Source organism: Gadus chalcogrammus, chromosome 10 (assembly GCF_026213295.1).
Source record: "Gadus chalcogrammus isolate NIFS_2021 chromosome 10, NIFS_Gcha_1.0, whole genome shotgun sequence".
Classification (NCBI taxonomy): domain Eukaryota; kingdom Metazoa; phylum Chordata; class Actinopteri; order Gadiformes; family Gadidae; genus Gadus; species Gadus chalcogrammus.
Window position 1 is genome coordinate 16782271 of NC_079421.1, and position 20995 is coordinate 16803265.

Consider the following 20995-nt stretch of genomic DNA (forward strand, 5'->3'; position numbering starts at 1 on the left):
GTGTTACTAACTAACCAGCAAAACAACTTATGAACTAACTAACTAACAACTTACTAACTAATACCTGACTAACAACTAAGTAACAAATGTACTTACTAATAACTGACTAACTAACAACTAACTTCCTTACTAACTAACTAACTATTAGGCTGGAGGAACTGTGTTGGATCACAGCTAGACTCCGACCGGCCCGTCGACAACCATGTCTATGTGACGCACACATGCAGGGTGACGTTCATGTGTGCACCCAAACAACAGGCCAAAGGAGCACGTCAACACGGCGGGACCCTGCAGACCATCACGTCACGATAGAGTACCCTGTATTTACTGTGTGATATATTCCACAGATATCATCATCCAGATGTGTCCATCATATGCCTTTGGGATTAGAAAGGCCTGTTTAAAGGCTGATTCATCCTCTACATTGAAGCGTGATAAAATGATTCTTCTTTCATGCAACGTTACAGAGGAATTTAAAAGGCGATCTTCCTTCAGTCCTAATGTCTATGGCATTTCTAACACTGCAATACATGATATCACTTGGTGATCTTACCTTGTTCCAAAACTTCCATCCAAATCACTCAGAGCCCCTACCTGCTCATTGATGACCTGTACCTACAGAAAAAGAGAAATAAGAAATAAAAGTGTTAATAAATGTGTTGGTTATTCAGAACCTCTTAGTAGCAGCACAGAACCACAGAATAAGGAACAGCACAGTTTTAGTCATTTATCACCAGAGAAGCAAATTACCTTTGTTTGAGCAGTTATCAGTTAGATTTGAAAAATGAGTGCCTTCTTATATATATAAGAATTCATATGGACACAAATACACAGGTATGGAGCATAAAGAAACTAGAGAGGTCCCCATACTTTCCCTAAGCCAAGACCTAACCCTGATCAGGGAATGATAGCCGTTTTCACACATGAGAGAGAGTCAGGAGCTGCAATCAAAGATTCAGATTACAAATACAAAGCATTTCAGTGGAGAAGATAAATTGGAAATGTGTGTGCTTATCTAAAGCAATGTGTGTGGATCACAAGGAAGCACAAAAGTGAACACCGCAGTAACTCAATACTTCCTTTTTTTAGGTATTTGCCCTAAATCAAATTATGAGAAATAGGAACTTGGCAAACAGGATGCATGTATATGACTGGAGGCAAAGTTTAACCATTATGGGCTACATCAGCTACGTTTATTACCAGGGATTAATGAGTAACTCATGGTACAAAAGGAGAGGGTGCGATGGTCTGTTTCTGGAGAATGGAACTGACTCTGAGGAGGAGACATATGATTTTTTAGAACAAGCCTCTAACAGTGACTTGCTCACTTGCTAGAGATTATTTTTTTTACAGATTAAATCAGATTTAGAGGAAACACACTGGTGAGTAGATATGGATTTGATCGTATAACGGAACTGAGGGACTCCTTAAGGAAGCTTGGTTGGATAAATAACTCTTTCAGGCTTATTTTGTGTTTATGGCAAATGTTATTTTGCTATGTGCATTCCAGACTGGTCATGGCCAGAAGTCCACCCATCATAATGCTTTGGCTGTGGTTGCAGTCTTCTATGTATCTTCAGGGTTCAAGTATGCCTTTTAAAGTACCTTGATAACATCTGAAAGTATTTCTCTCTGTAGTATTGTTTCAAATTCATTGTTTCTGATATCATGATGAGGAGAGTCAAAAACTATTTCCTATAGTTTCGTAAAAAGTTATAGTTTTGGACCCAGTTTCCAGTCCACTGATAGACTATCCACTCTTTGCCTTATATTTAACATAATTTACTTCACTCCTGCGTGTGTGTGTGTGTGTGTGTGTGTGTGTGTGTGTGTGTGTGTGTGTGTGTGTGTGTGTGTGTGTGTGTGTGTGTGTGTGTGTGTGTGTGTGTGTGTGTGTGTGTGTGTGTGTGTGTGTGTGTGTGTGTGTGTTAAGACATTCATGGGAACCCCAGTCTGTGGGGAAAGAAGGCTGAGTTCCAGATCAAGCCGTGCATGTGGCAGCTGGACCCAGGGCTGTCTGTGCCAGAGCTGGAGGAGCTGAGCGTGTGCGTCTTGCTACGCCTCACAGTGATAACCGAATGGACCGCCTTCGCCTACAAAGCCCCCGGGAACCCGGCGGTCGAGCTGGGACTGGAAGGAGACGACCAACGCATCACGGCGGTGCTGTTTGGAGCCCGATGGCCCCTGAACGAATCGCTGTCACCCAAAGTCTGGCAGTCTGTGTGTTTGACCTGGTCAGCCGCGAGCCGGCACCTTCGACTCTACGTCAACGGGACGAGGCGTCTGGACCAGGCCGTAGACCCCCCCGCGTCTGGGCGGCTGGCCCCCAACGGAACCCTGACCCTGGCCTGGCCTCACTCGGTGGACCAGAATGGCACGGTGTGGCGGGAGGACGGGAAGACCCTCATGGGGGGCATCGGCCTGTTCAGGATGTGGGCCAGAGAATGGCGAGCCGAGGAGATCATGCTGCTGGGCTGCGTGGAGGGAGACGTGGTGAGCTGGGACGCCAGACACTGGAATCACCGCTCACCCGCGAGCTGTCCTCCCAAAGAGGACACCAGCCTGCATTGTGGTGAGCGTCGGTTTACCCCTTATTGTGTCATTGTGTTGTCCACCGTGTGAAAGCTGAGGTAGATAACGTTCAGGAGTTTGGAAAGTGAGAGAGAGAGAGAGAGCAGAAAAAAGACCATAAGAGAGCAAGATTTTGAAACTAAACAACAAAATTGAGAAAGGCATTGAGAAAGTTTTGCCTTTCACACATGGGTGGTTTCTGCACCACTCAGGGAGGACAAGTGCTGATATACCGTAGGCTGGGAACGGTCTAAACTCTACATTGGTTCATACAGAGGCAGACGCAGTCAACTGAATACTGATATTCCCACAGAGAATTTCATTGAGTAATAGCTGACAGATTGCTATGCCGTTTCTAACAAATTACAGTGAAATAATAGTTCTTAAATCTAACCGTCAGCACCTTTACCATTGCTTTGTTAAATCAAATCGAAGATTTATGAAAATAGGAGTATCGACTTTGCTTAACTGTAGTGGTTGCTGTTAAGGAAGGTATGAGGTAATTTTTGTATTGAGGAACTACAGGGGAAAGATGTTGAACTCAAATGTCACAGCCCCATTGTGATATACTGCATGTGGCCGAGTAAAGTAAACAAAGTTTCATTTCTCCAGGAACAATGGTTGTGGATATCCATCTAAAGTATTGCCAACTTGATGTTTGAGCATTTACTTTCTTTCCTACCATTTTTTTTCAGAGTGGTCGAGCTACGAAATTAAAATGTGGGCTTATATCAAACACTCCAACACATCTGATGCAACCAACAGCAGCCTGGAATCAATCACAAGGCACTGGGTATGGAAACCTTACCCTGTAGGGCCTACATGGCTTCCATGAAGGCCTGCAGTTATAGGCTCATACTTTACTTCTGAATTATTTATTATTATTATTTTTCTCATTAGATGGAAAGCATCTTCCCGCTGAACTTTTCTGTTCAGAACGTGTCAGTGCTCTCTCAAAGGTAATTGAACTCTAATCAAAGGCCATAAAAAAGGGTTGTCAACTGCAGACCTTTCTTGAGATAAAAACTTGGATTTATCTAGCGCTTTTAAGTTTGTTTGTTTGTTACCGCACATGCATGCGCTTGTGCTCCTTTATGCTTCAGACCAATAAGAGGATGTTCTTTGTCTGGGATGTCGTGGTTCTTATCTACAAATTACAGGTGAACTGGGATGAGCACGTCACCGGATCTAATCTCTTGTTATTTGTGTTCCCATACAGCCGGCGTTGTCTTGCAGGCGATAACCCTGCTGCTCTATACATACAACTCCCTAAGGTAAATCATAATGAAGAGTCACGTTTGAGTTTCCACGAGGGAAAGACAGCAGTATGTCACAACACATGATAAAGGAGGGTTCTAAGATTGGGAATTGGTTGGAAACCCCATCATGCGACTGTTGTTTTTCAATACCGGTTAAAAATTGAAAACATTTCAAGTTCAAGGTTACAATCTAAATTCATGCTCAAAAGTTAAGAACCAAAAACCAAGTATTGTTTTTTTTCCATTAAATCCTTATTTTCTTCCAACCCAGAAATCAAAAGAATTTGGGAACTTCACCTTTGATTACTGGTAAGATAGAAACGTCGCAATCTTAGCAAAATGTATATCCTTGGATGTGATCTGAAAGGACAGACATTGGCGTGCACATCAAGCATGTTACATTCATGTTCAGTCTATTTAATTAATTTCTATCATCTATTTTTTCTATAGTCTGATCTAGAGTGCCCTGCTACATCACAGTATTTTATGAATGTGTTTCCTTAATGTAGCTTTCTAGTTATTAGTTCCCATCTCAACCATGTTCCTTCACATTCCTGCTGTGTCTCTATAGCTTCCTCTCTAAGGTGTTTGTGAGCATTAGTCCCAAGAAGAGTGTTGAGTTGGTGCAGGCTGACATGAGGATGAAACTGGAGCCAGAGTTCTCCTATGACTCCCTTACCCTGAGGACGGATATCCATGATCTTAGCATTCAACCAGTCGGTGGGTATATAATGCATAGCAAATGCTGAATACATACAAAGTACACACACACACACTCACTTGGACACACACACACACACACACACACACACACACACACACACACACACACACACACACACACACACACACACACACACACACACACACACACACACACACACACACACACACACACACACACACACACGCACACTCCCTAACACCCCCCCCCCCCCCCTAAACACACGCACACACACAAACATACTCCCACTCACACACATACATATTCACACTATGGATCCAAACGCAAGTGCACATCATTTCATTTTTTAAACATGAATGAACACAATTCTTTTTCAGCGCCGTTGTACACAATGACAGAGCCACCACCTATAGTCTCAGAATCACCCAGACCAGGTCAGCCAACAGTTTTCAACATACCATTACTTTGAGTCATTCATAAGCTGGTTCATGCAGGCAACAAACTATCTGCAACATCACTAAAACTCTTTTGTTTTTGAACAATCCTCTTTGATTGAATCTAACAGCAACTGACACAACCTTCAGCTTCCCAACAATGAGTACAAACTCCACCACAGAAGGTAAAACCACAACATAACCATGCAACATAAGGTCATTAACAAACAATGTTCATACTGCATTACAGTCGACTTTTGAGATCATAAACAATGGAAAAAGCTTTTGGGTTGTAATGATGTCACTATGTCGGTCCCTCAGGGCCAAAGAGCTGTCCAGAAGAAACTCTAGAGTCCAAATACGGGGTGTATTTGTGGCCCGAGACGTTTCCATTTGACATACAATTCATGAACTGTCAGAGGCCTTTCTACGGGATTGCCTTCCGGGTTTGGTGAGATACTTATGACCCTCTCTCTCGCCATTAGAATTGTCTTTGTGTTATGAATATGAATGTGAACATTGTTGAAAATAAGCCTTTTCTTAGTCTTTAGCCATTGAAGGATATTCTAGCATGGCTGGAATACTCTGGTGATAGAATCATGTAAGAGTTATTCAAAAAAAGGACATGTTTTGTTTGTTTGGTGTCGCGTTCAACGGTTCCTGTCATCTGTGTGCTGAGCGCTAATAAAGGACAATCTGTTTCCATAGCAACAGTTAGAAAAAATATATCCCGAAATTGTTATAATCCTCTGCCAATCTGCTCTCTGCATACAAACTCTGACAAGCTAGGATTGATCATAGCATGCCAGCCACTATGATTAGAGAAATAAAACATTGATCAAAATCGAAATCAATTTCCTCCTTGGGTAATATTAATGTAATGAAGGTTTCCATCTCTTGTGCATCATAAGCCACCGCTTATGATATTAATATTGCTCAAGACACAACAACTGAGGAATAAGGGCTATCAGTTTAATGATTGGATAATGAAACACCTGATGTGCTGATGTTTATTGGGACTGGCTTTCATATCTTGGCTAAACGGTAAGTAAATAGGGCCCTTGACTGCTATTACAGAGAGTCATAGAGACAGTTTTAAAGTAGACTATTATTATTAGTAAAAAGCCATGACCCTAAAAGCGGATTCATGGTTATAGCAGTATCCTTATTGTATTTTCTACTGTATTCTTAACACCCTTTATTACCCTGTCTGATATCTTCCTCTTTCCTACTGTTGTGTCCAGTAAATTCGATATCGACTCTGACATGACCAGCTGGGAGGATCCCGATATGACTTATTGCAAGCCCCTCAGGAACATATCTGACCTGCACTACTGGAATGTCACAGCTGGTAGGAGCGTACAGACACACATGTTAACTAGGAAACCAAGGCTAGTTCATAATGCTGCATCAGCACTGCTACACAGACCTGCACCCCCGGCTTCCATCTGTCACAGATGCTGTACTGCACCCATGTTTCCACTTGTATGTGACCGGCAAGTGTAAAAGTAGGTAGCATACCTGGGAATATCCCACCAGCTCTCTTCCATCTCCTCTGCGAAGCAGAATTTTGCCGACGTGCTGATAGAGAAGTATGAAACAGACATTGGTCCTTCTTCTCTGCAAATTTCTGCAGAAACAAAGTTGATGTGCATACAGTGATTCTTTCAAAACACACATAAGCAACACTTTATTATATTGCAATATAGCAGAGCGTGCCAGTTCCTCTTTAAGTGTCTAGCCTGAGTAGAATTAATTTCTGACTTCAGTTTAAAGTCAGAATTCTGAATTAAAAATCAGAAATAGCAAAGTGACTCTCACTGACCGGGGTAGCCGGTCGCTGACCCATAATTCTGACTTTATTCTCAGAATCCTGACTTTATTCTCAGAATTCTGACTTTAAACTCAGGATTCTGACTTTAAACTCAGTACTAAAAATATATAATCACACATGGCCCTAATCCTCTTCCGTCTGTACTTTAGTGTAAATGTACATTTTATCAAGTGGTAACCCTGTCTCTTTGGATGGTAGAGAACGCGATGGACATGGTGCAGATCATTCAGCACCTGCTGTACTATGAGCTGGTCTCAGGCAGCGGGAGCGACGGAGAGCTCAGCGCCTCAGACATGGTGACCGTGATGGGGAAGCTGGATGATGTCGTAGACGTCAGCGTGGTCACGGCCGAGCTCAGCAATGACATCTTCTCTATGATCTCAGATATTCTGATCTCCAGGAGTGACATGGCTCCAGTGTCTAACATGTAAGAAAACATTTGATTAGGGTTTTATAAGATCTACTACTACATTATTAGTAGTAGTTTTATATATTGATGATGAAATACATAAATATGATACTGAAACAAATCTGTCATTGAAGGGTGCTGAAACTCACAGAAAGAATCGGGGACAAGGCAGTGTTTTCAGGGGATTTATTTAACGTGGCCTTCCCTGCAATGGCTGTGTCCATGATCAACGTGAAGCCAAAGAACTTCAGAGGAATCACCTTCTGTGTTACTAATTATGCTGATGGTATGATCCCAGAGGTAAGTTACTTTAGAGGCACACTAATTATATCCGTGCACAAACTAGAATCCAAGAATCATCATGGTAATTTTGTAATTTTTGAAGTGAGCTCACAATTACAGCCTTATTTTAATTTAGCAATGTGATTACATTCCATGTAATTTATCAGAAATTGCCAATTAAACCGGTACACTGTTGGATTGGGACACCCTCTTGGATTGTAAACTCTTTTGCTTCTCTTAGCTGATGGTCAACGAGAGCTTTGCTGAACCAATCCCAGGCACGGTTGCGTCTATCGCCCTGCCAGCTGAGCTCAAAAATCAACTCGCAGCGGACGGAAACAAAACCAGATTTCAGTTCCAGTTCTATGGAGTACAAGACCTCTTCAATGTAAATGCACATGCATGCAGGCATGCCAAACACGCACGCAAGCGCGCACACACACACACACACACACACACACACACACACACACAAACACACACACACACACACACACACACACACACACACACACACACAAAAACACACACACACACACACACACACACACACACACACACACACACACACACACACACACACACACAAACAAACACACACACACACACACACACACACACACACACAAACAAACAGTCGACACACTCCAACAGAGATTAAATTGACATTGAGAAGGTTTATAATGGCAGCCATTCCATTTTAGTGTGAACTGTTTTCTTGTTTTCCTTCCTTTCCATTCTTCCTTTCCTCCTGTCTTTCTTTCTTTCCTTCTCTCTTTTTAGTTGAACACTTCAAAGTATAACATACCCACCATTTCACCTTTAGTCAAGTCAAATTTCCTTATTTCACAAAGGACACAGACATTGCCATCGAAGCAGAGGGTAACTGGACTCTCAACAGCTATGTCATTTCGGCCAGCATCAACAACAGAACAGTGAAAAACCTCAATCAGAGTGTGGAGGTGACCCTCAGCAACAACAGAGCCATGCAGGTGATAAGTGGACGCTCTCGCCAATCATCAGCTTTTGGAGCAGGTTTTGTATTTTGAATGAATGTCCACCATTCTCTTGGTTTTCTGTCCAACTAGGAACATGAGAAGGTGATGTGTGTCTCCTGGGACTTTGGTGATAACGGTGCGTTTCTCTCTCGCTTTAAGGTTGATTTGCTTAAAGGGGCTGTCTGTAAGTTTTGAGGGTTCTGAAGAGAGGGAGTAAAAAAAAGAGCAGAAAATAATGAAATTTAGTTGTGTGCTAGTATTGATGATATACAAAATAAGTAAATGTTTTGTGCTTTTGATCAAATCTAGATTTTATTTTAAAGACAATGCTAATATTTCCTGTGAAGCTTGTTTCAGTAATTAATTCACATTTGGTAAATGTTTAAAAGCATTTGGTTATTCAAATTCTGCTCCTGTGTGTGTGTGTACGTGAAGAGGGTCAAGGTCGTTGGAACAGCACGGGGTGTGAGACTCGGGCTATATCTGCTATTAAGACAAGCTGTTCCTGCAATCACCTCACAAACTTTGCTGTGCTTTTGGTGAGTCACAAAATGGTAAAGGAGGTTTTTCTTTTTGAAGTATGAGAAGACCTCAAGGTGATACTATTTGTGTACTTTTCCAGGACATATCCAGGGCCCCCATGAGTGAGAAAGACCGTGAGATTATGACGCTGATTTCATATTTACAAAATTAAACTATAACATGTTTTGTGTTTACAACCTCTTTTTCTTTCTTCTTAAATGGTATTTTCAGCAACCACTAATCATTTTCTTTCAACCCACAGCTACAAATTCAACCCAGCAATGTCCTTCCAGTCCTACAACAACCAAAGTGCCGCTCAACAACACTGTTGGTGAGTACATGACATTCCTCTTAGTGTGTGTGTGTGTGTGTGTGTGTGTGTGTGTGTGTGTGTGTGTGTGTGTGTGTGTGTGTGTGTGTGTGTGTGTGTGTGTGTGTGTGTGTGTGTGTGTGTAGGCGCCAGGATAGCGCCTACCAATTTGGGCCGCTATTTAACAGTGTTACAGGTAGGAATCAAATGTGTTTCCCGTACGTAGGGTAACCAGACGTCCTCTTTAGCCCGGACATGCCTGCATCTTTTTGAGACACTTTTAAAAAATGTTTTGCGGAATTTCAAAATCGTCCAGGATTTTATTAAAGCCTCATACATGTTCACATTGAATTTGCGTTGCGTTTCTCTGGGTCGTTCACAAACTAGTTAGGCTACGCCCTCCCCTACTCAGTTCTGTTCACTTTGCATTGGTGGAAGTGAGTAGGGGGTGTGGTTAAGTAGAGCCTTCAGATTGGACGGTTTGACTTACTCAGTTACCATCGTGTTTTGTATTAATTTTTTTACCCTTATTGTTTTATAGGGGCAAACATTAACAAATTTCTCCTACAGGGGATTGATAAAGTTCTATCTATTGAACAGAAAGAAACACTTGGTCATACTTTACACACATTACCACAGCATTGGCCTAATGCCACAGATATATTTTCAGCATTGGACTGAATGCCACATAAATATATAATTATGTTTTTGCACGTTTGCAACGTTTAAAAGTTCAGGGTATAAAGTTCAAGCATATGCCTCTACTTGTATTGCTTAAGCCAATAGCCTTTTGAGGCAGTGTTTTTCTCTGAATATTAGTGTTAAGGGCCAATAATGCTTACTATCATACGTTAGTTACCAGGTCTGTGGACACATTTGTATGCAGTCACATGTAAATAACATGTTATGATGGTGTAGCCATGCATGTTGTTTTATTGTTAACTTGTCATCGTAACACCTTTGAAATAAACATGACTTAACATGGCAGATACCTGTGTATTGTTTATCATATGCGGTAAGAGTGTAACGTCTTTCAACTCTGTTCCTTGGTAAAACCCACTTACAGTAAAAATCACTTCTGATGGAAAAAAAGATGTGTATGAAAAACACTTTTCTTATCTATTGTTACTATTACATTGTTTAAAATGTACGCATATATTAAAAAAATATAAAGCGTATAAAAAGTGGCTGGTAAAAAAGATGAGTGGCTGGTAGATTTTTAAATCTACCTGCCACAGTGGCTGGTGGGCAAAAAAGTTAATTTCAATCTCTGGTGTGTGTGTGTGTGTGTGTGTGTGTGTGTGTGTGTGTGTGTGTGTGTGTGTGTGTGTGTGTGTGTGTGTGTGTGTGTGTGTGTGTGTGTGTGTGTGTGTGTGTGTGTGTGTGTGTGTGATTATGTGTGTGTGTGTGTGTGTGTGTGTGTGTGTGTGTGTGTGTGTGTGTGTGTGTGTGTGTGTGTGTGTGTGTGTGTGTGTGTGTGTGTGTGTGTGTGTGTGTTTGTGTGTGTCTTGTGTGGTTTCAGTGGATGCCATGCTGGTTTGCTTAGAATTGTTAACTATTCAGTTAACTATTCACTCATCAAGTGACCTACGGTATATTCAGATCCAGGTCTTTCAAGAGAAGGTTAGGGGTTAGGTCATCTCCGTCTAGGTGGTCAAATACATTGCAGACATCGGTGATCGCACCCAGGAAAACCCATCGAAAACTGTGGCCACTAGCCAATCCTGCCACAAATATTTACTGTATTCTACCTTATGATAAGTATAATATTTTTTCAACAGGCATAATGGTTTCGTTCTTTGGAGTAAACCTGACCTTGAAATTGAATGGCAACGCTACAAATCCAACAACTGCTATCGAGTGCTGGGTAAGATATTAAAAGCATGTTCTCAGCAGGTAAAAAAATAGTTTATCATTGAATATTAACCACCCACCATCAACCCCATTTGGATCCCAGCTTTACGAGCGACTGGTGTTAAATGGCATGGACATGGTGGACTTCTGGATATTTGGAAATAGTATCAGGTTGGTGTCAAAGCAGGTCCAATATCTGCCATACCATGCATCAAACCAATGCACTCTGTCAAATTATTTGCTTTGTTTTGCTCCCTGATTACTAGGAACATGAAACAATATGGTGTACAACAGGTGAGTGCTGAGTGGGATTTCTAAATCACATCACATGAACATGGACAATATGTAAAGGTTCAATGGACTTCCCTAATATATCAAAAGATAAATTAGTAGCTAGCTTTGTGTGCTTATATTTCTCTTTATTCTTCAGATCTCCCACCGGCTAAACGAAGAGTAGGTAGCAAACCTTGACATGTGTCCACATTTAAGGTTCTGACCTAGTATACATAGATATATTTATCTATCTATACTAGGTCAGAACTAAGAATATATATATGGATATATATATATACACATGTATCTATATGAACAACCTGTGGTCACTAACCAAGAATGTCATCGACAGATATAACTGCACCTTCCATGTTCGGGGAAATCTATTGTCAACTGTCAAAGAACTGGAAACCCTCATAGTAGGAACCCTGAATCAAACGTTCAGTAACGATACTCTTTCCATTCAAACAACACAGCTGATGGTACGGTACATTGGTAAGACATGATCCCAAACTATTTTCAGATGGAATAACTCCTTTGAATACATACATATCATAGAGAAGCTGGTAAATGTTGGGCATCTTGCACATGGATGTCTTCATGATGTAGAGTGCTGGCATTGGGGCTGGGGAGCCCTTCAGCTGTGGAGGCAAACAGCCAAGCGACTAGACTATCCTGCTTCAAACAATGGAAAGCGTTTTTGCGTTGTAATGATGTCACTATGTCGGTCCCTCAGGGCCAAGCTGTCCAGAAGAAACTCTGAAGACCATCTACGGGGTGTATTTGTGGCCCGAGACGTTTCCTCAGAACAAGCGAGCCTTGAAATGTCAGAGGGATTTCAACAGGACAGCCTTCCGGGATTGGTGAGATAATTATGACCCTCTCTCTCGCCATTAGAATTGTCTTTGTGTTATGAATATTAATGTGAACATTGTTGAAAATAAGCCTTTTCTTAGTCTTTAGCCATTGAAGGATATTCTAGCATGGCTGGAATACTCTGGTGATAAAATCATGTAAGAGTTATTCAAACAAACTCAAGGACATGTTTTGTTTGTTTGGTGTCGCGTTCAACGGTTCCTGTCATCTGTGTGCTGAGCGCTAATAAAGGACAACCTGTTTCCATAGCAACAATTGGAAAAAAGATATCCCGACATTTTTATAATCCTCTGCCTATCTGCTCTCTGCATACAAACTCTGACAAGCTAGGATTGATCATAGCATGCCAGCCACTATGATTAGAGAAATAAAACATTGATCAAAATCGAAATCAATTTCCTCCTTGGGTAATATTAATGTAATAAAGGGTTCCATCTCTTGTGCATCATAAACCACCGCTTATGATATTAATATTGCTCAAGACACAACAACTGAGGATTAAGGGCTATCAGTTTTATGATTGGATAATGAAACACCTGATGTGCTGATGTTTATTGGGACTGGCTTTCATATCTTGGCTAAACGGTAAGTAAATAGGGCCCTTGACTGCTATTACAGAGAGTCATAGAGACAGTTTTAATGTAGACTATTATTATTCGTAAAAAGCCATGACCCTAAAAGCGGATTCATGGTTATAGCAGTATCCTTATTGTATTTTCTACTGTATTCTTAACACCCTTTATTACCTGATATCTTCCTCTTTCCTACTGTTTTGTCCAGTAAATTCGATGTCGACTCTGACATGACCAGCTGGGAGGTTCCCGATATGACTGAATGCGAGCCCCTCACGATCATATCTGACCTGAACGACTGGAATGTCACAGCTGGTAGGAGCGTACAGACACACATGTTAACTAGGAAACCAAGGCTAGTTCATAATGCTGTATCAGCACTGCTACACAGACCTGCACCCCCGGCTTCTGTCACAGATGCTATACTACTAATAATAATAATAATAATAAATGAAATTTATATAGCGCTTAATATGGTACTCTAAGACGCTTTACATATTGCCCTATCAAAAGTATGTAAGACAGACTAGGAATAAAAGCAGAGGTTAAACATGAAGAATAAGGTGGGAGTTAGGTGGGGAAGGCTAGTGTGAAAAGGTAGGTTTTGAGGGTAGATTTGAAAGAAGAGAGGGTTGGAGAGACTGTGATGTGGGAGGGGAGTGTATTCCATACTGCACCCATGTTTCCGCTTGTATGTGACCGGCAAGTGTAAAAGTAGGTAGCATACCTGGGAATATCCCACTAGTTCTCTTCCATCTCCTCTGCAAAGCAGAATTTTTCCGACGTGCTGATGGAGAAGTATGAATCAGACCTCAAGTGTCACTGTTACTTCAGCATAGTAACAAATATATTTGCTACTAATACTATTTTCTCTCTGTTCTCAGACCTTTTGAAATAAATTCCAGACTTCAAATCCCGAAAAAGCAACACTTAAAGCGAAAGCGACAAGCTTACTGTAATATATGTGACGTCATTGGTCCATCTTCTGCAGAAACAAAGTTGATGTGAATACAGTGATTCTTTCACAACACACATATTAAGCAACACTTTATTATATTGCAATATAGCAGAGCGTGCCAGTTCTATAGGTGTCTAGCCTGAGTAGAATTTATTTTTGACTTAAGAGTTTAAAGTCAGAATTCTGAAATAAATAATAAAAACACTGTGAACAAAGACGCTTTGGTCGCTCATAAAGTTTCGCTGCGAATGTTTCTGTTTCCGCTTTGGTCGCTCAGTCTCTCATCGCGTACAATTCAAAAGTGCCTGCCGGTGTTCCCTGGGATCCACGCAAGCGAAGAGCGTCTACATTTCGACTGGCTGTCAGTGTTTTGCCATAATTCTGACTTTATTCTCAGAATTCTGACTTTATTCTCAGAATTCTGACTTTAAACTCAGAATTCTGACTTTAAACTCAGAATTCTGACTTTAAACTCAGTACTAAAAAAATAGACATAATCACACGTGGCCCTAATCCTCTTTTGTCTGTACTTTAGTGTAAATGTACATTTTATCAAGTGGTAACCCTGTCTCTTTGGATGGTAGAGAACGCGATGGACATGGTGCAGACCATTCAGGACCTGGTGGACGTTGAGCTGGGCTCAGGCAGCGGCGACGGAGAGCTCAGCGCCTCAGACATGGTGACCGTGATGGGGAAGCTGGATGATGTCGTAGACGTCAGCGTGGTCACGGCCGAGCTCAGCAATGACATCTTCTCTATGATCTCAGATATTCTGAACTCCAGGAGTGACATGGCTCCAGTGTCTAACATGTAAGAAAACATTTGAATAGGGTTTTATAAGATCGTGTTTTAGATCATTATTAGTAGTAGTTTTATATATTGATGATGAAATACATAAATATGATACTGATATGAAAACAAATCTGTCATTGAAGGGTGCTGAAACTCACAGAAAGAATCGGGGACAAGGCAGTGTTTTCAGGGGATTTATTTAACGTGGCCTTCCCTGCAATGGCTGTGTCCATGATCAACGTGAAGCCAAAGAACTTCAGAGGAATCACCTTCTGCGTTACTAATTATGCTGATGGTATGACCCCAGAGGTAAGTTACTTTAGAGGCACCCTAATTATACCCGTGCACACACTAGAATCCAAGAATCATCGCGGTAATTTTGTAATTTCTGAAGTGAGCTCACAATTACAGCATTATTTTAATTTAGCAATGTGATTACATTCCATGTAATTTATCAGAAATTGCCAATTAAACCGGTACACTGTTGGATTGTGACACCCTCTTGGATTGTCAACCCTTTTGTTTCTCTTAGCTCATGGTCAACGAGAGCTTTGCTGAACCAATCCCAGGCACGGTTGCGTCTATCGCCCTGCCAGCTGAGCTCAAAAATCAACTCGCAGCGGACGGAAACAAAACCAGATTTCAGTTCCAGTTCTATGGAGTACAAGACCTCTTCAATGTAAATGCACATGCATGCAGGCACGCCAAACACGCACGCAAGCGCGCACACACACACACACACACAAACACACACACACACACACACACACACACACACACACACACACACACACACACACACACACACACACACACACACACAACAACAGAAACAAACAGGGATTCAATTGACATTGAGAAGGTTTATAATGGCAGCCATTCCATTTTAGTGTGAACTGTTTTCTTGTTTTCCTTCCTTTCCATTTTTCCTTTCCTCCTGTCTTTCTTTCTTTCCTTCTCTCTTTTTAGTTGAACACTTCAAAGTATAACATACCCACCATTTCACCTTTAGTCAAGTCAAATTTCATTATTTCACAAAGGACACAGGCATTGCCATCAAAGCAGAGGGTAACTGGACTCTCAACAGCTATGTCATTTCGGCCAGCATCAACAACAGAACAGTGAAAAACCTCAATCAGAGTGTGGAGGTGACCCTCAGCAACAACAGAGCCATGCAGGTGATAAGTGGTCGCTCTCGTCAATCATCAGCTTTTGGAGCAGGTTTTGTATTTTGAATGAATGTCCACCATTCTCTTGGTTTTCTGTCCAAATAGGAACATGAGAACGTGACGTGCGTCTTCTGGGACTTTGGTGATAACGGTGCGTTTCTCTCTCGCTTTAAGGTTGATTTGCTTAAAGGGGCTGTCTGTAAGATTTGAGAGTTCTGAAGAGAAGGAGTAAAAAAAGAGCAGAAAATAATGGAATTTAGTTGTGTGCTATATTGATGACATACAAAATAAGTAAATGTTTTGTGCTTTTGTTCAATACTAGATTTTATTTTAAAGACAATGCTAATATTTCCTGTGAAGCTTGTTTCAGTAATTAATTCACATTTGGTAAATGTTTAAAAGCATTTGGTTATTCAAATTCTGCTCCTGTGTGTGTGTGTACGTGAAGAGGGTCAAGGTCGTTGGAACAGCACGGGGTGTGAGACTCGGGCTATATCTGCTATTAAGACAAGCTGTTCCTGCAATCACCTCACAAGCTTTGCTGTGCTTTTGGTGAGTCACAAAATGGTAAAGGAGGTGTTTCTTTTTGAAGTATGAGAAGACCTCTAGGTGATACTATTTGTGTACTTTTCCAGGACATATCAAGGGCCCCCATGAGTGAGAAAGACCGTGAGATTATGACGCTGATTTCGTATCTGGGGTGTGGTATATCCTCCATCTTCCTTGGCATCACCCTTATGACTTACTTGATCTTTGGGTGAGTTCATTGCAATGCTAACTCCTCACAATTAACAGGAGTTCTACGCAAATGATCCACTTCAATCACTCTGAATCACCCCTTACTTTCTTTCGTTACTTATTTCTTTCTTTCATTCTTTCTCTCGTTTCTTGTTTCTTTATCTCCATGTCTTTGTTGCATTCTTTCGTTCATCACCGTCTCTATCTCAATGATAGAACACAGAACACCCACATCACTCCAACAAGAAAGGACCACCTCATATAATCGTAAACTACGTCATTTAACAGACACATTTATTCTATTTGAATAAATGAAATGCAATTCGTTAGGATCTTTCGCAAAAGGCCACCGTGCATTTGAAACACTTGCGACGGCCAACACACAACGCAACAACCACGTGCATGTTAGAAGTATAAAATAAAGATGAAGACCTATGCCACTCACTCCTTCACCCCCCCCCCCCCCCCCCCCTCCTCTCTCTCCCCCTATAGAAAACTGCGTCGGGATCACCCGTCCAAGATTCTGATCAACCTATCGGCCGCCCTGCTGGCCCTGAACCTGCTGTACCTGCTCAACACCTGGATGTCCAGCTACGGCTACGGCCTGTGCATCCTGACCGCCGTGCTCATGCACTTCTTCCTGCTGGCGTCCTTCACCTGGATGGGGCTGGAGGCACTGCACATGTACTTTGCCCTCATCAAGGTCTTCAACGCGTACGTGCGGTCCTACATCCTCAAACTCTGCGTGGTGGGCTGGGGTAAGCACCGCGAGGCTTTAGGGTGGAACACAGCGCTTTTTGAGTTGGTCTCCTTTTGCTCTTCGTTGTTTCGCTTTTCCTACGATGATTTGTTTTCCGTTGTGGATATTGCCTTTTGTTTGTATGAGTTAGAATTGATGATGTTCAAAGTTCAAAGTTCAAAGTCAGCTTTGTTGTCAATGTCAACAAATGTGCAAGACAAATAGAGGAACCGAAATTGTGTCTCTCACCCACAGTGCGTTAAGTATAAAAGGTCAATTTAAATAAAATAAGTAATATGTATAATAAACAAATTCTAAATAGTGCAAAATGGTTCTGAATATTGCAAAGGTAGGCAAAACAAAACAGTATGTATAAATAAATTCTTCTAATGTGTTGAGGAAGAAAGGATGGATTGTACTATTCATATTTGATATTCAACAGCATAAATAAGCCTAATAAAAGTTGTTTCTTGCGTCTGCAGGTGTTCCCCTGATCATAGTGGGAGTGGTGCTGGCCACTGATGTAGACGCCTATGGCAGCAGCAATATAACTTCAGCAGCAGATGAAACATCTGAACCATTGTAAGAATCTACTGTATACAACGTAACCCCAAGGTCTCGCTTATTTACAAGAAGATAATACACCAAAAATGTAAATAAAGACAAGGTTAATGCGCTATTAATAAACCTGAAAACAATCAAACTTGTTACCTCCAACTCCACCTCCTCTACTTCCTCCTATTCCACCTCCCGCTCCTCCTCCTCCTCCTCCTCCTCCTCCTCCTCTTCCTCCTCCACCACTCCCACCTCCTCCTCCTCCTCCTCTTCCTCCTCCGCCAACCCTACCGCCTGCTCCCGCTCCGGCAGCTGCTGGATCCAGAGCGACGTGCACTTCTACGTGACGGTGGCGGGCTTCATCCTGCTCGTCGTGCTGGGGAACACCGGTGTGTTCGTGGTGGTGCTGATCCAGATCCGACGCATGCGCACCAACAAGCCGCTGGGGAAGCCGGCCACGGGCGGCTCCGCGCAGGACCTGCGGGCCGCCGCCAGCCTCACCGTCCTCCTGGGCCTCACCTGGCTCTCGGCCTTCTTCGCCGTGGGGCCGGGCAGGACGGTGATGCTCTACGTGTTCTGTATCCTCAACAGTCTGCAGGGTGAGGAGCGTCTGCGTCTGCGTCTCGGGATGTTTTGTGATGTCGTTCCTGTTCCGTGGTAGAGTAACACTTTTTAGGTCCCGTGTGGTGAATGGTTTTGTTTTTGAGTGGTAGTGTTTCTTACGCATGAGTCTGCTTTGTATGTGTTCAATAACACGGACTGCCTCACCGAGTACATGTGTATATACAATATACAGTCACATTTTTATTATTATTTAGAAATAGTTATACAAATGGGCACATTTCTCATGGTTAGCATCTTGAAAAATATAATACACATAATAATTAATCGATAATTAATTTGTTAAAAGCGACTAAAAGATCTGAATTAAATAAAAGCAGACATAAATTAGACAGTATGATCTATGATTTTAATAATATGAACCACCAATATATTTCTCGTTGTGTTTCCAGGCTTCTTTATCTTTGTGTTCCACTGTCTGACGAAGGAGAACGTGAGGAAACAGTGGAGAACACGTTTGACCTTTGACCGATTCAACCCCAGTGACTCAGGTACTTGCTGTGAGGGTCTGGGTTGGCTCTGTGTGTAGGTGCGTGCGTGTGTGCGTGCACGCGCGTGTGTGTGTGTGTGTGTGTGTGTGTGTGTGTGTGTGTGTGTGTGTGTGTGTGTGTGTGTGTGTGTGTGTGTGTGTGTGTGTGTGTGTGTGTGTGTGTGTGTGTGTGCGGTGGCTGTGTGACAAATGAATAGCGTCTGCGTCATAATGGGACTCCATCATGTTCATTGAGGTAATAAATCATCAATAAACTAGCCTCATCAATTTGGGACGTCACGGTAACAAGGAGATTGTTGATACTTTAGTCTCTGGAACTCCACTTCTAATCGTTCCTACCAATAGCGTGACAAAGTATCAGCTGAATATGATGCTGAGGCAGAATATTGATTATCCATTCTTTTTTTCTATCCATGTATCGTCTGTGTTATAAGCAATTGTTATCATTGTGGGCATTAGCACTTTTTTTAGGTTTTAAAAAGGTGCTGAACAAATAAAGTATCTTATTTAATATTCTATCGTTATGTTCTACCCTCTAGACTGGAGTCGCTCCACCAGTCGGCCCAAACAAGAGCCCAACTCGCACGCCATGGGGTCGGTGGACACCTCGTCCATCATCAAGGCCTCAGAGTTTTCCAGCACCACGGAGTCCCTGCCCGTCCACCCCGGGAGAGAGGGAGCCGGACTCCTTCTACAGGTGGCTCAACCCGCCAGCACTCCCAACAACATAAAGACCAACACCTCAGTGTCCTGGTCTAATCAGTAGTGTGGCCTGATGGCAAAGACCCGACATGAGGGTCATGGTATCAAGATGACTGAAGGGGGGCGAGATCGATAATTTCATGGAACACAAAGAGAAACTTTAACGTACCTACTTCATCAATGGCCAGGCAACGGCAGAAATAATGCTGAGGTCGAGGTTTTAAGTTATTTGCTTTTATATGTACATTAGTAAAATCCTATAAAGTAAACTGAGACGATTTAAACATCTGCTATTTTGAGCGCTTAACTGCTTTTTTTATGCCTAACAGAGGCAGTCATCTAGTTTCACAGATATTTGGTTTATTCATTTTAAAGCTATATTTGTTATTTTTCAATGTATATATTTGTCTTTACTGGAAAAAATTAAAGTTTTCGATCATATTAATGTCTGATCTGTATAAAGGTTTTTCTCAAATTTTGTGGGCCACGGCCACCACCCAAGCCTTCACAACAGAAGTTCAAAATAATTCCAGTGGAAATGTGACACTACCTGAGCTGCACCCTCAATATAGCCTGTGTGGGCGGAGCCACAATTTTTACAGAAAAGGGAAGCTGAGGTGCTATGACATCATCAGGCTATTTTACATTAACTATATGTCCGTAGATAAGAGAGATATACAACACTGGCAATCTCACTGGGGTTTGGTGATAAGTATGCTGTGACTACATCTAGTGGCATAACTGTGTAGTGTAAATCTGGAGGACATTTATAAATCTACACAGACATTAATATCTGTTTACAGATGGCAATTTAAAATGAGTTGCAACAAAGGAAAACACTATCAACTACAATTATTACAAAAATATTATATATTTTTGGTTGCCTTGGCCAAATAAGAGTATTTCAGCTAAACATATAAAAACAAATCCCCAAAAACCTAAATCACTGGAAGATGCTCAGTCTATAACTATAGAAAATGGTATTATCATGAGATGCGCAGTCCTTTCTGTTAACCTGTGTTTACCTCAATATTGATCGTAGTACTTGATGCCTGGTGAGCAGCTTTTGTGACAGTGGGGAATGTTGCCCCCATCAATCTTTGAAGCTGATGGGAAGCATGCGGTTCATTATTTTAATTAGGTAAGTGCATGCAGTAATTGTCTTTGTTTGTACTGCATTGTACTGTGTTAGTCATGAATAGCTTATCGATCCAGACAGTAAACATGCATATGGGCTTCTTAGGGGTTTGTTTTTGTAAGAGCTAAACTCAAAAACAAATGTGTGTCTTAAAAATTGACAAACAGGATGAATCGGATGATTATCCCATTAATAATAACCCTCACCCCCACGT

The 20995-nt window shown here is 41.8% G+C and overlaps 1 protein-coding gene across 3 annotated transcripts; it reads left to right on the plus strand.

Moving 5' to 3' along the window:
• Positions 1 to 518: 518 nt before the first annotated feature.
• adgrg4a (adhesion G protein-coupled receptor G4a) lies at positions 519 to 20982 on the plus strand. 3 transcript variants are annotated; one of them, XM_056600418.1, is made up of 39 exons: positions 519 to 1382; positions 1511 to 1587; positions 1934 to 2572; positions 3267 to 3364; positions 3472 to 3530; positions 3791 to 3845; positions 4102 to 4139; positions 4402 to 4550; positions 4893 to 4949; positions 5081 to 5134; positions 5271 to 5400; positions 6194 to 6300; positions 6982 to 7210; positions 7327 to 7492; positions 7716 to 7862; positions 8329 to 8466; positions 8563 to 8608; positions 8908 to 9011; positions 9095 to 9128; positions 9257 to 9325; positions 11086 to 11171; positions 11262 to 11329; positions 11425 to 11452; positions 11589 to 11611; positions 11784 to 11926; positions 12168 to 12294; positions 13088 to 13194; positions 14422 to 14647; positions 14773 to 14938; positions 15162 to 15308; positions 15670 to 15807; positions 15904 to 15949; positions 16247 to 16350; positions 16434 to 16555; positions 17029 to 17294; positions 17758 to 17857; positions 18143 to 18429; positions 18844 to 18942; positions 19481 to 20982. In XM_056600418.1, exons 2-39 carry the CDS (start codon positions 1518 to 1520, stop codon positions 19705 to 19707), a joined length of 4899 nt encoding a protein of 1632 aa, XP_056456393.1. In that variant the 5' UTR covers positions 519 to 1382; positions 1511 to 1517; the 3' UTR covers positions 19708 to 20982. The 3 variants fall into 3 exon arrangements, with proteins under 3 accessions (XP_056456393.1, XP_056456394.1, XP_056456395.1); XM_056600419.1 differs by having other exon boundaries at positions 9095 to 9116; XM_056600420.1 differs by having other exon boundaries at positions 18143 to 18487; positions 19481 to 19570.
• Positions 20983 to 20995: the final 13 nt, after the last annotated feature.

Coding starts and splice junctions, on each gene's coding strand:
- adgrg4a (XM_056600418.1), top strand. CDS start 1,518: ATGGCCAGAAGTCCACCCATCATAATGCTTTGGCTGTGGTTGCAGTCT. Junction 3,531..3,790: donor GTGTCAGTGCTCTCTCAAAG/GTAATTGAACTC, acceptor GTTCCCATACAG/CCGGCGTTGTCTTGCAGGCG. Junction 15,950..16,246: donor CTGGGACTTTGGTGATAACG/GTGCGTTTCTCT, acceptor GTGTACGTGAAG/AGGGTCAAGGTCGTTGGAAC.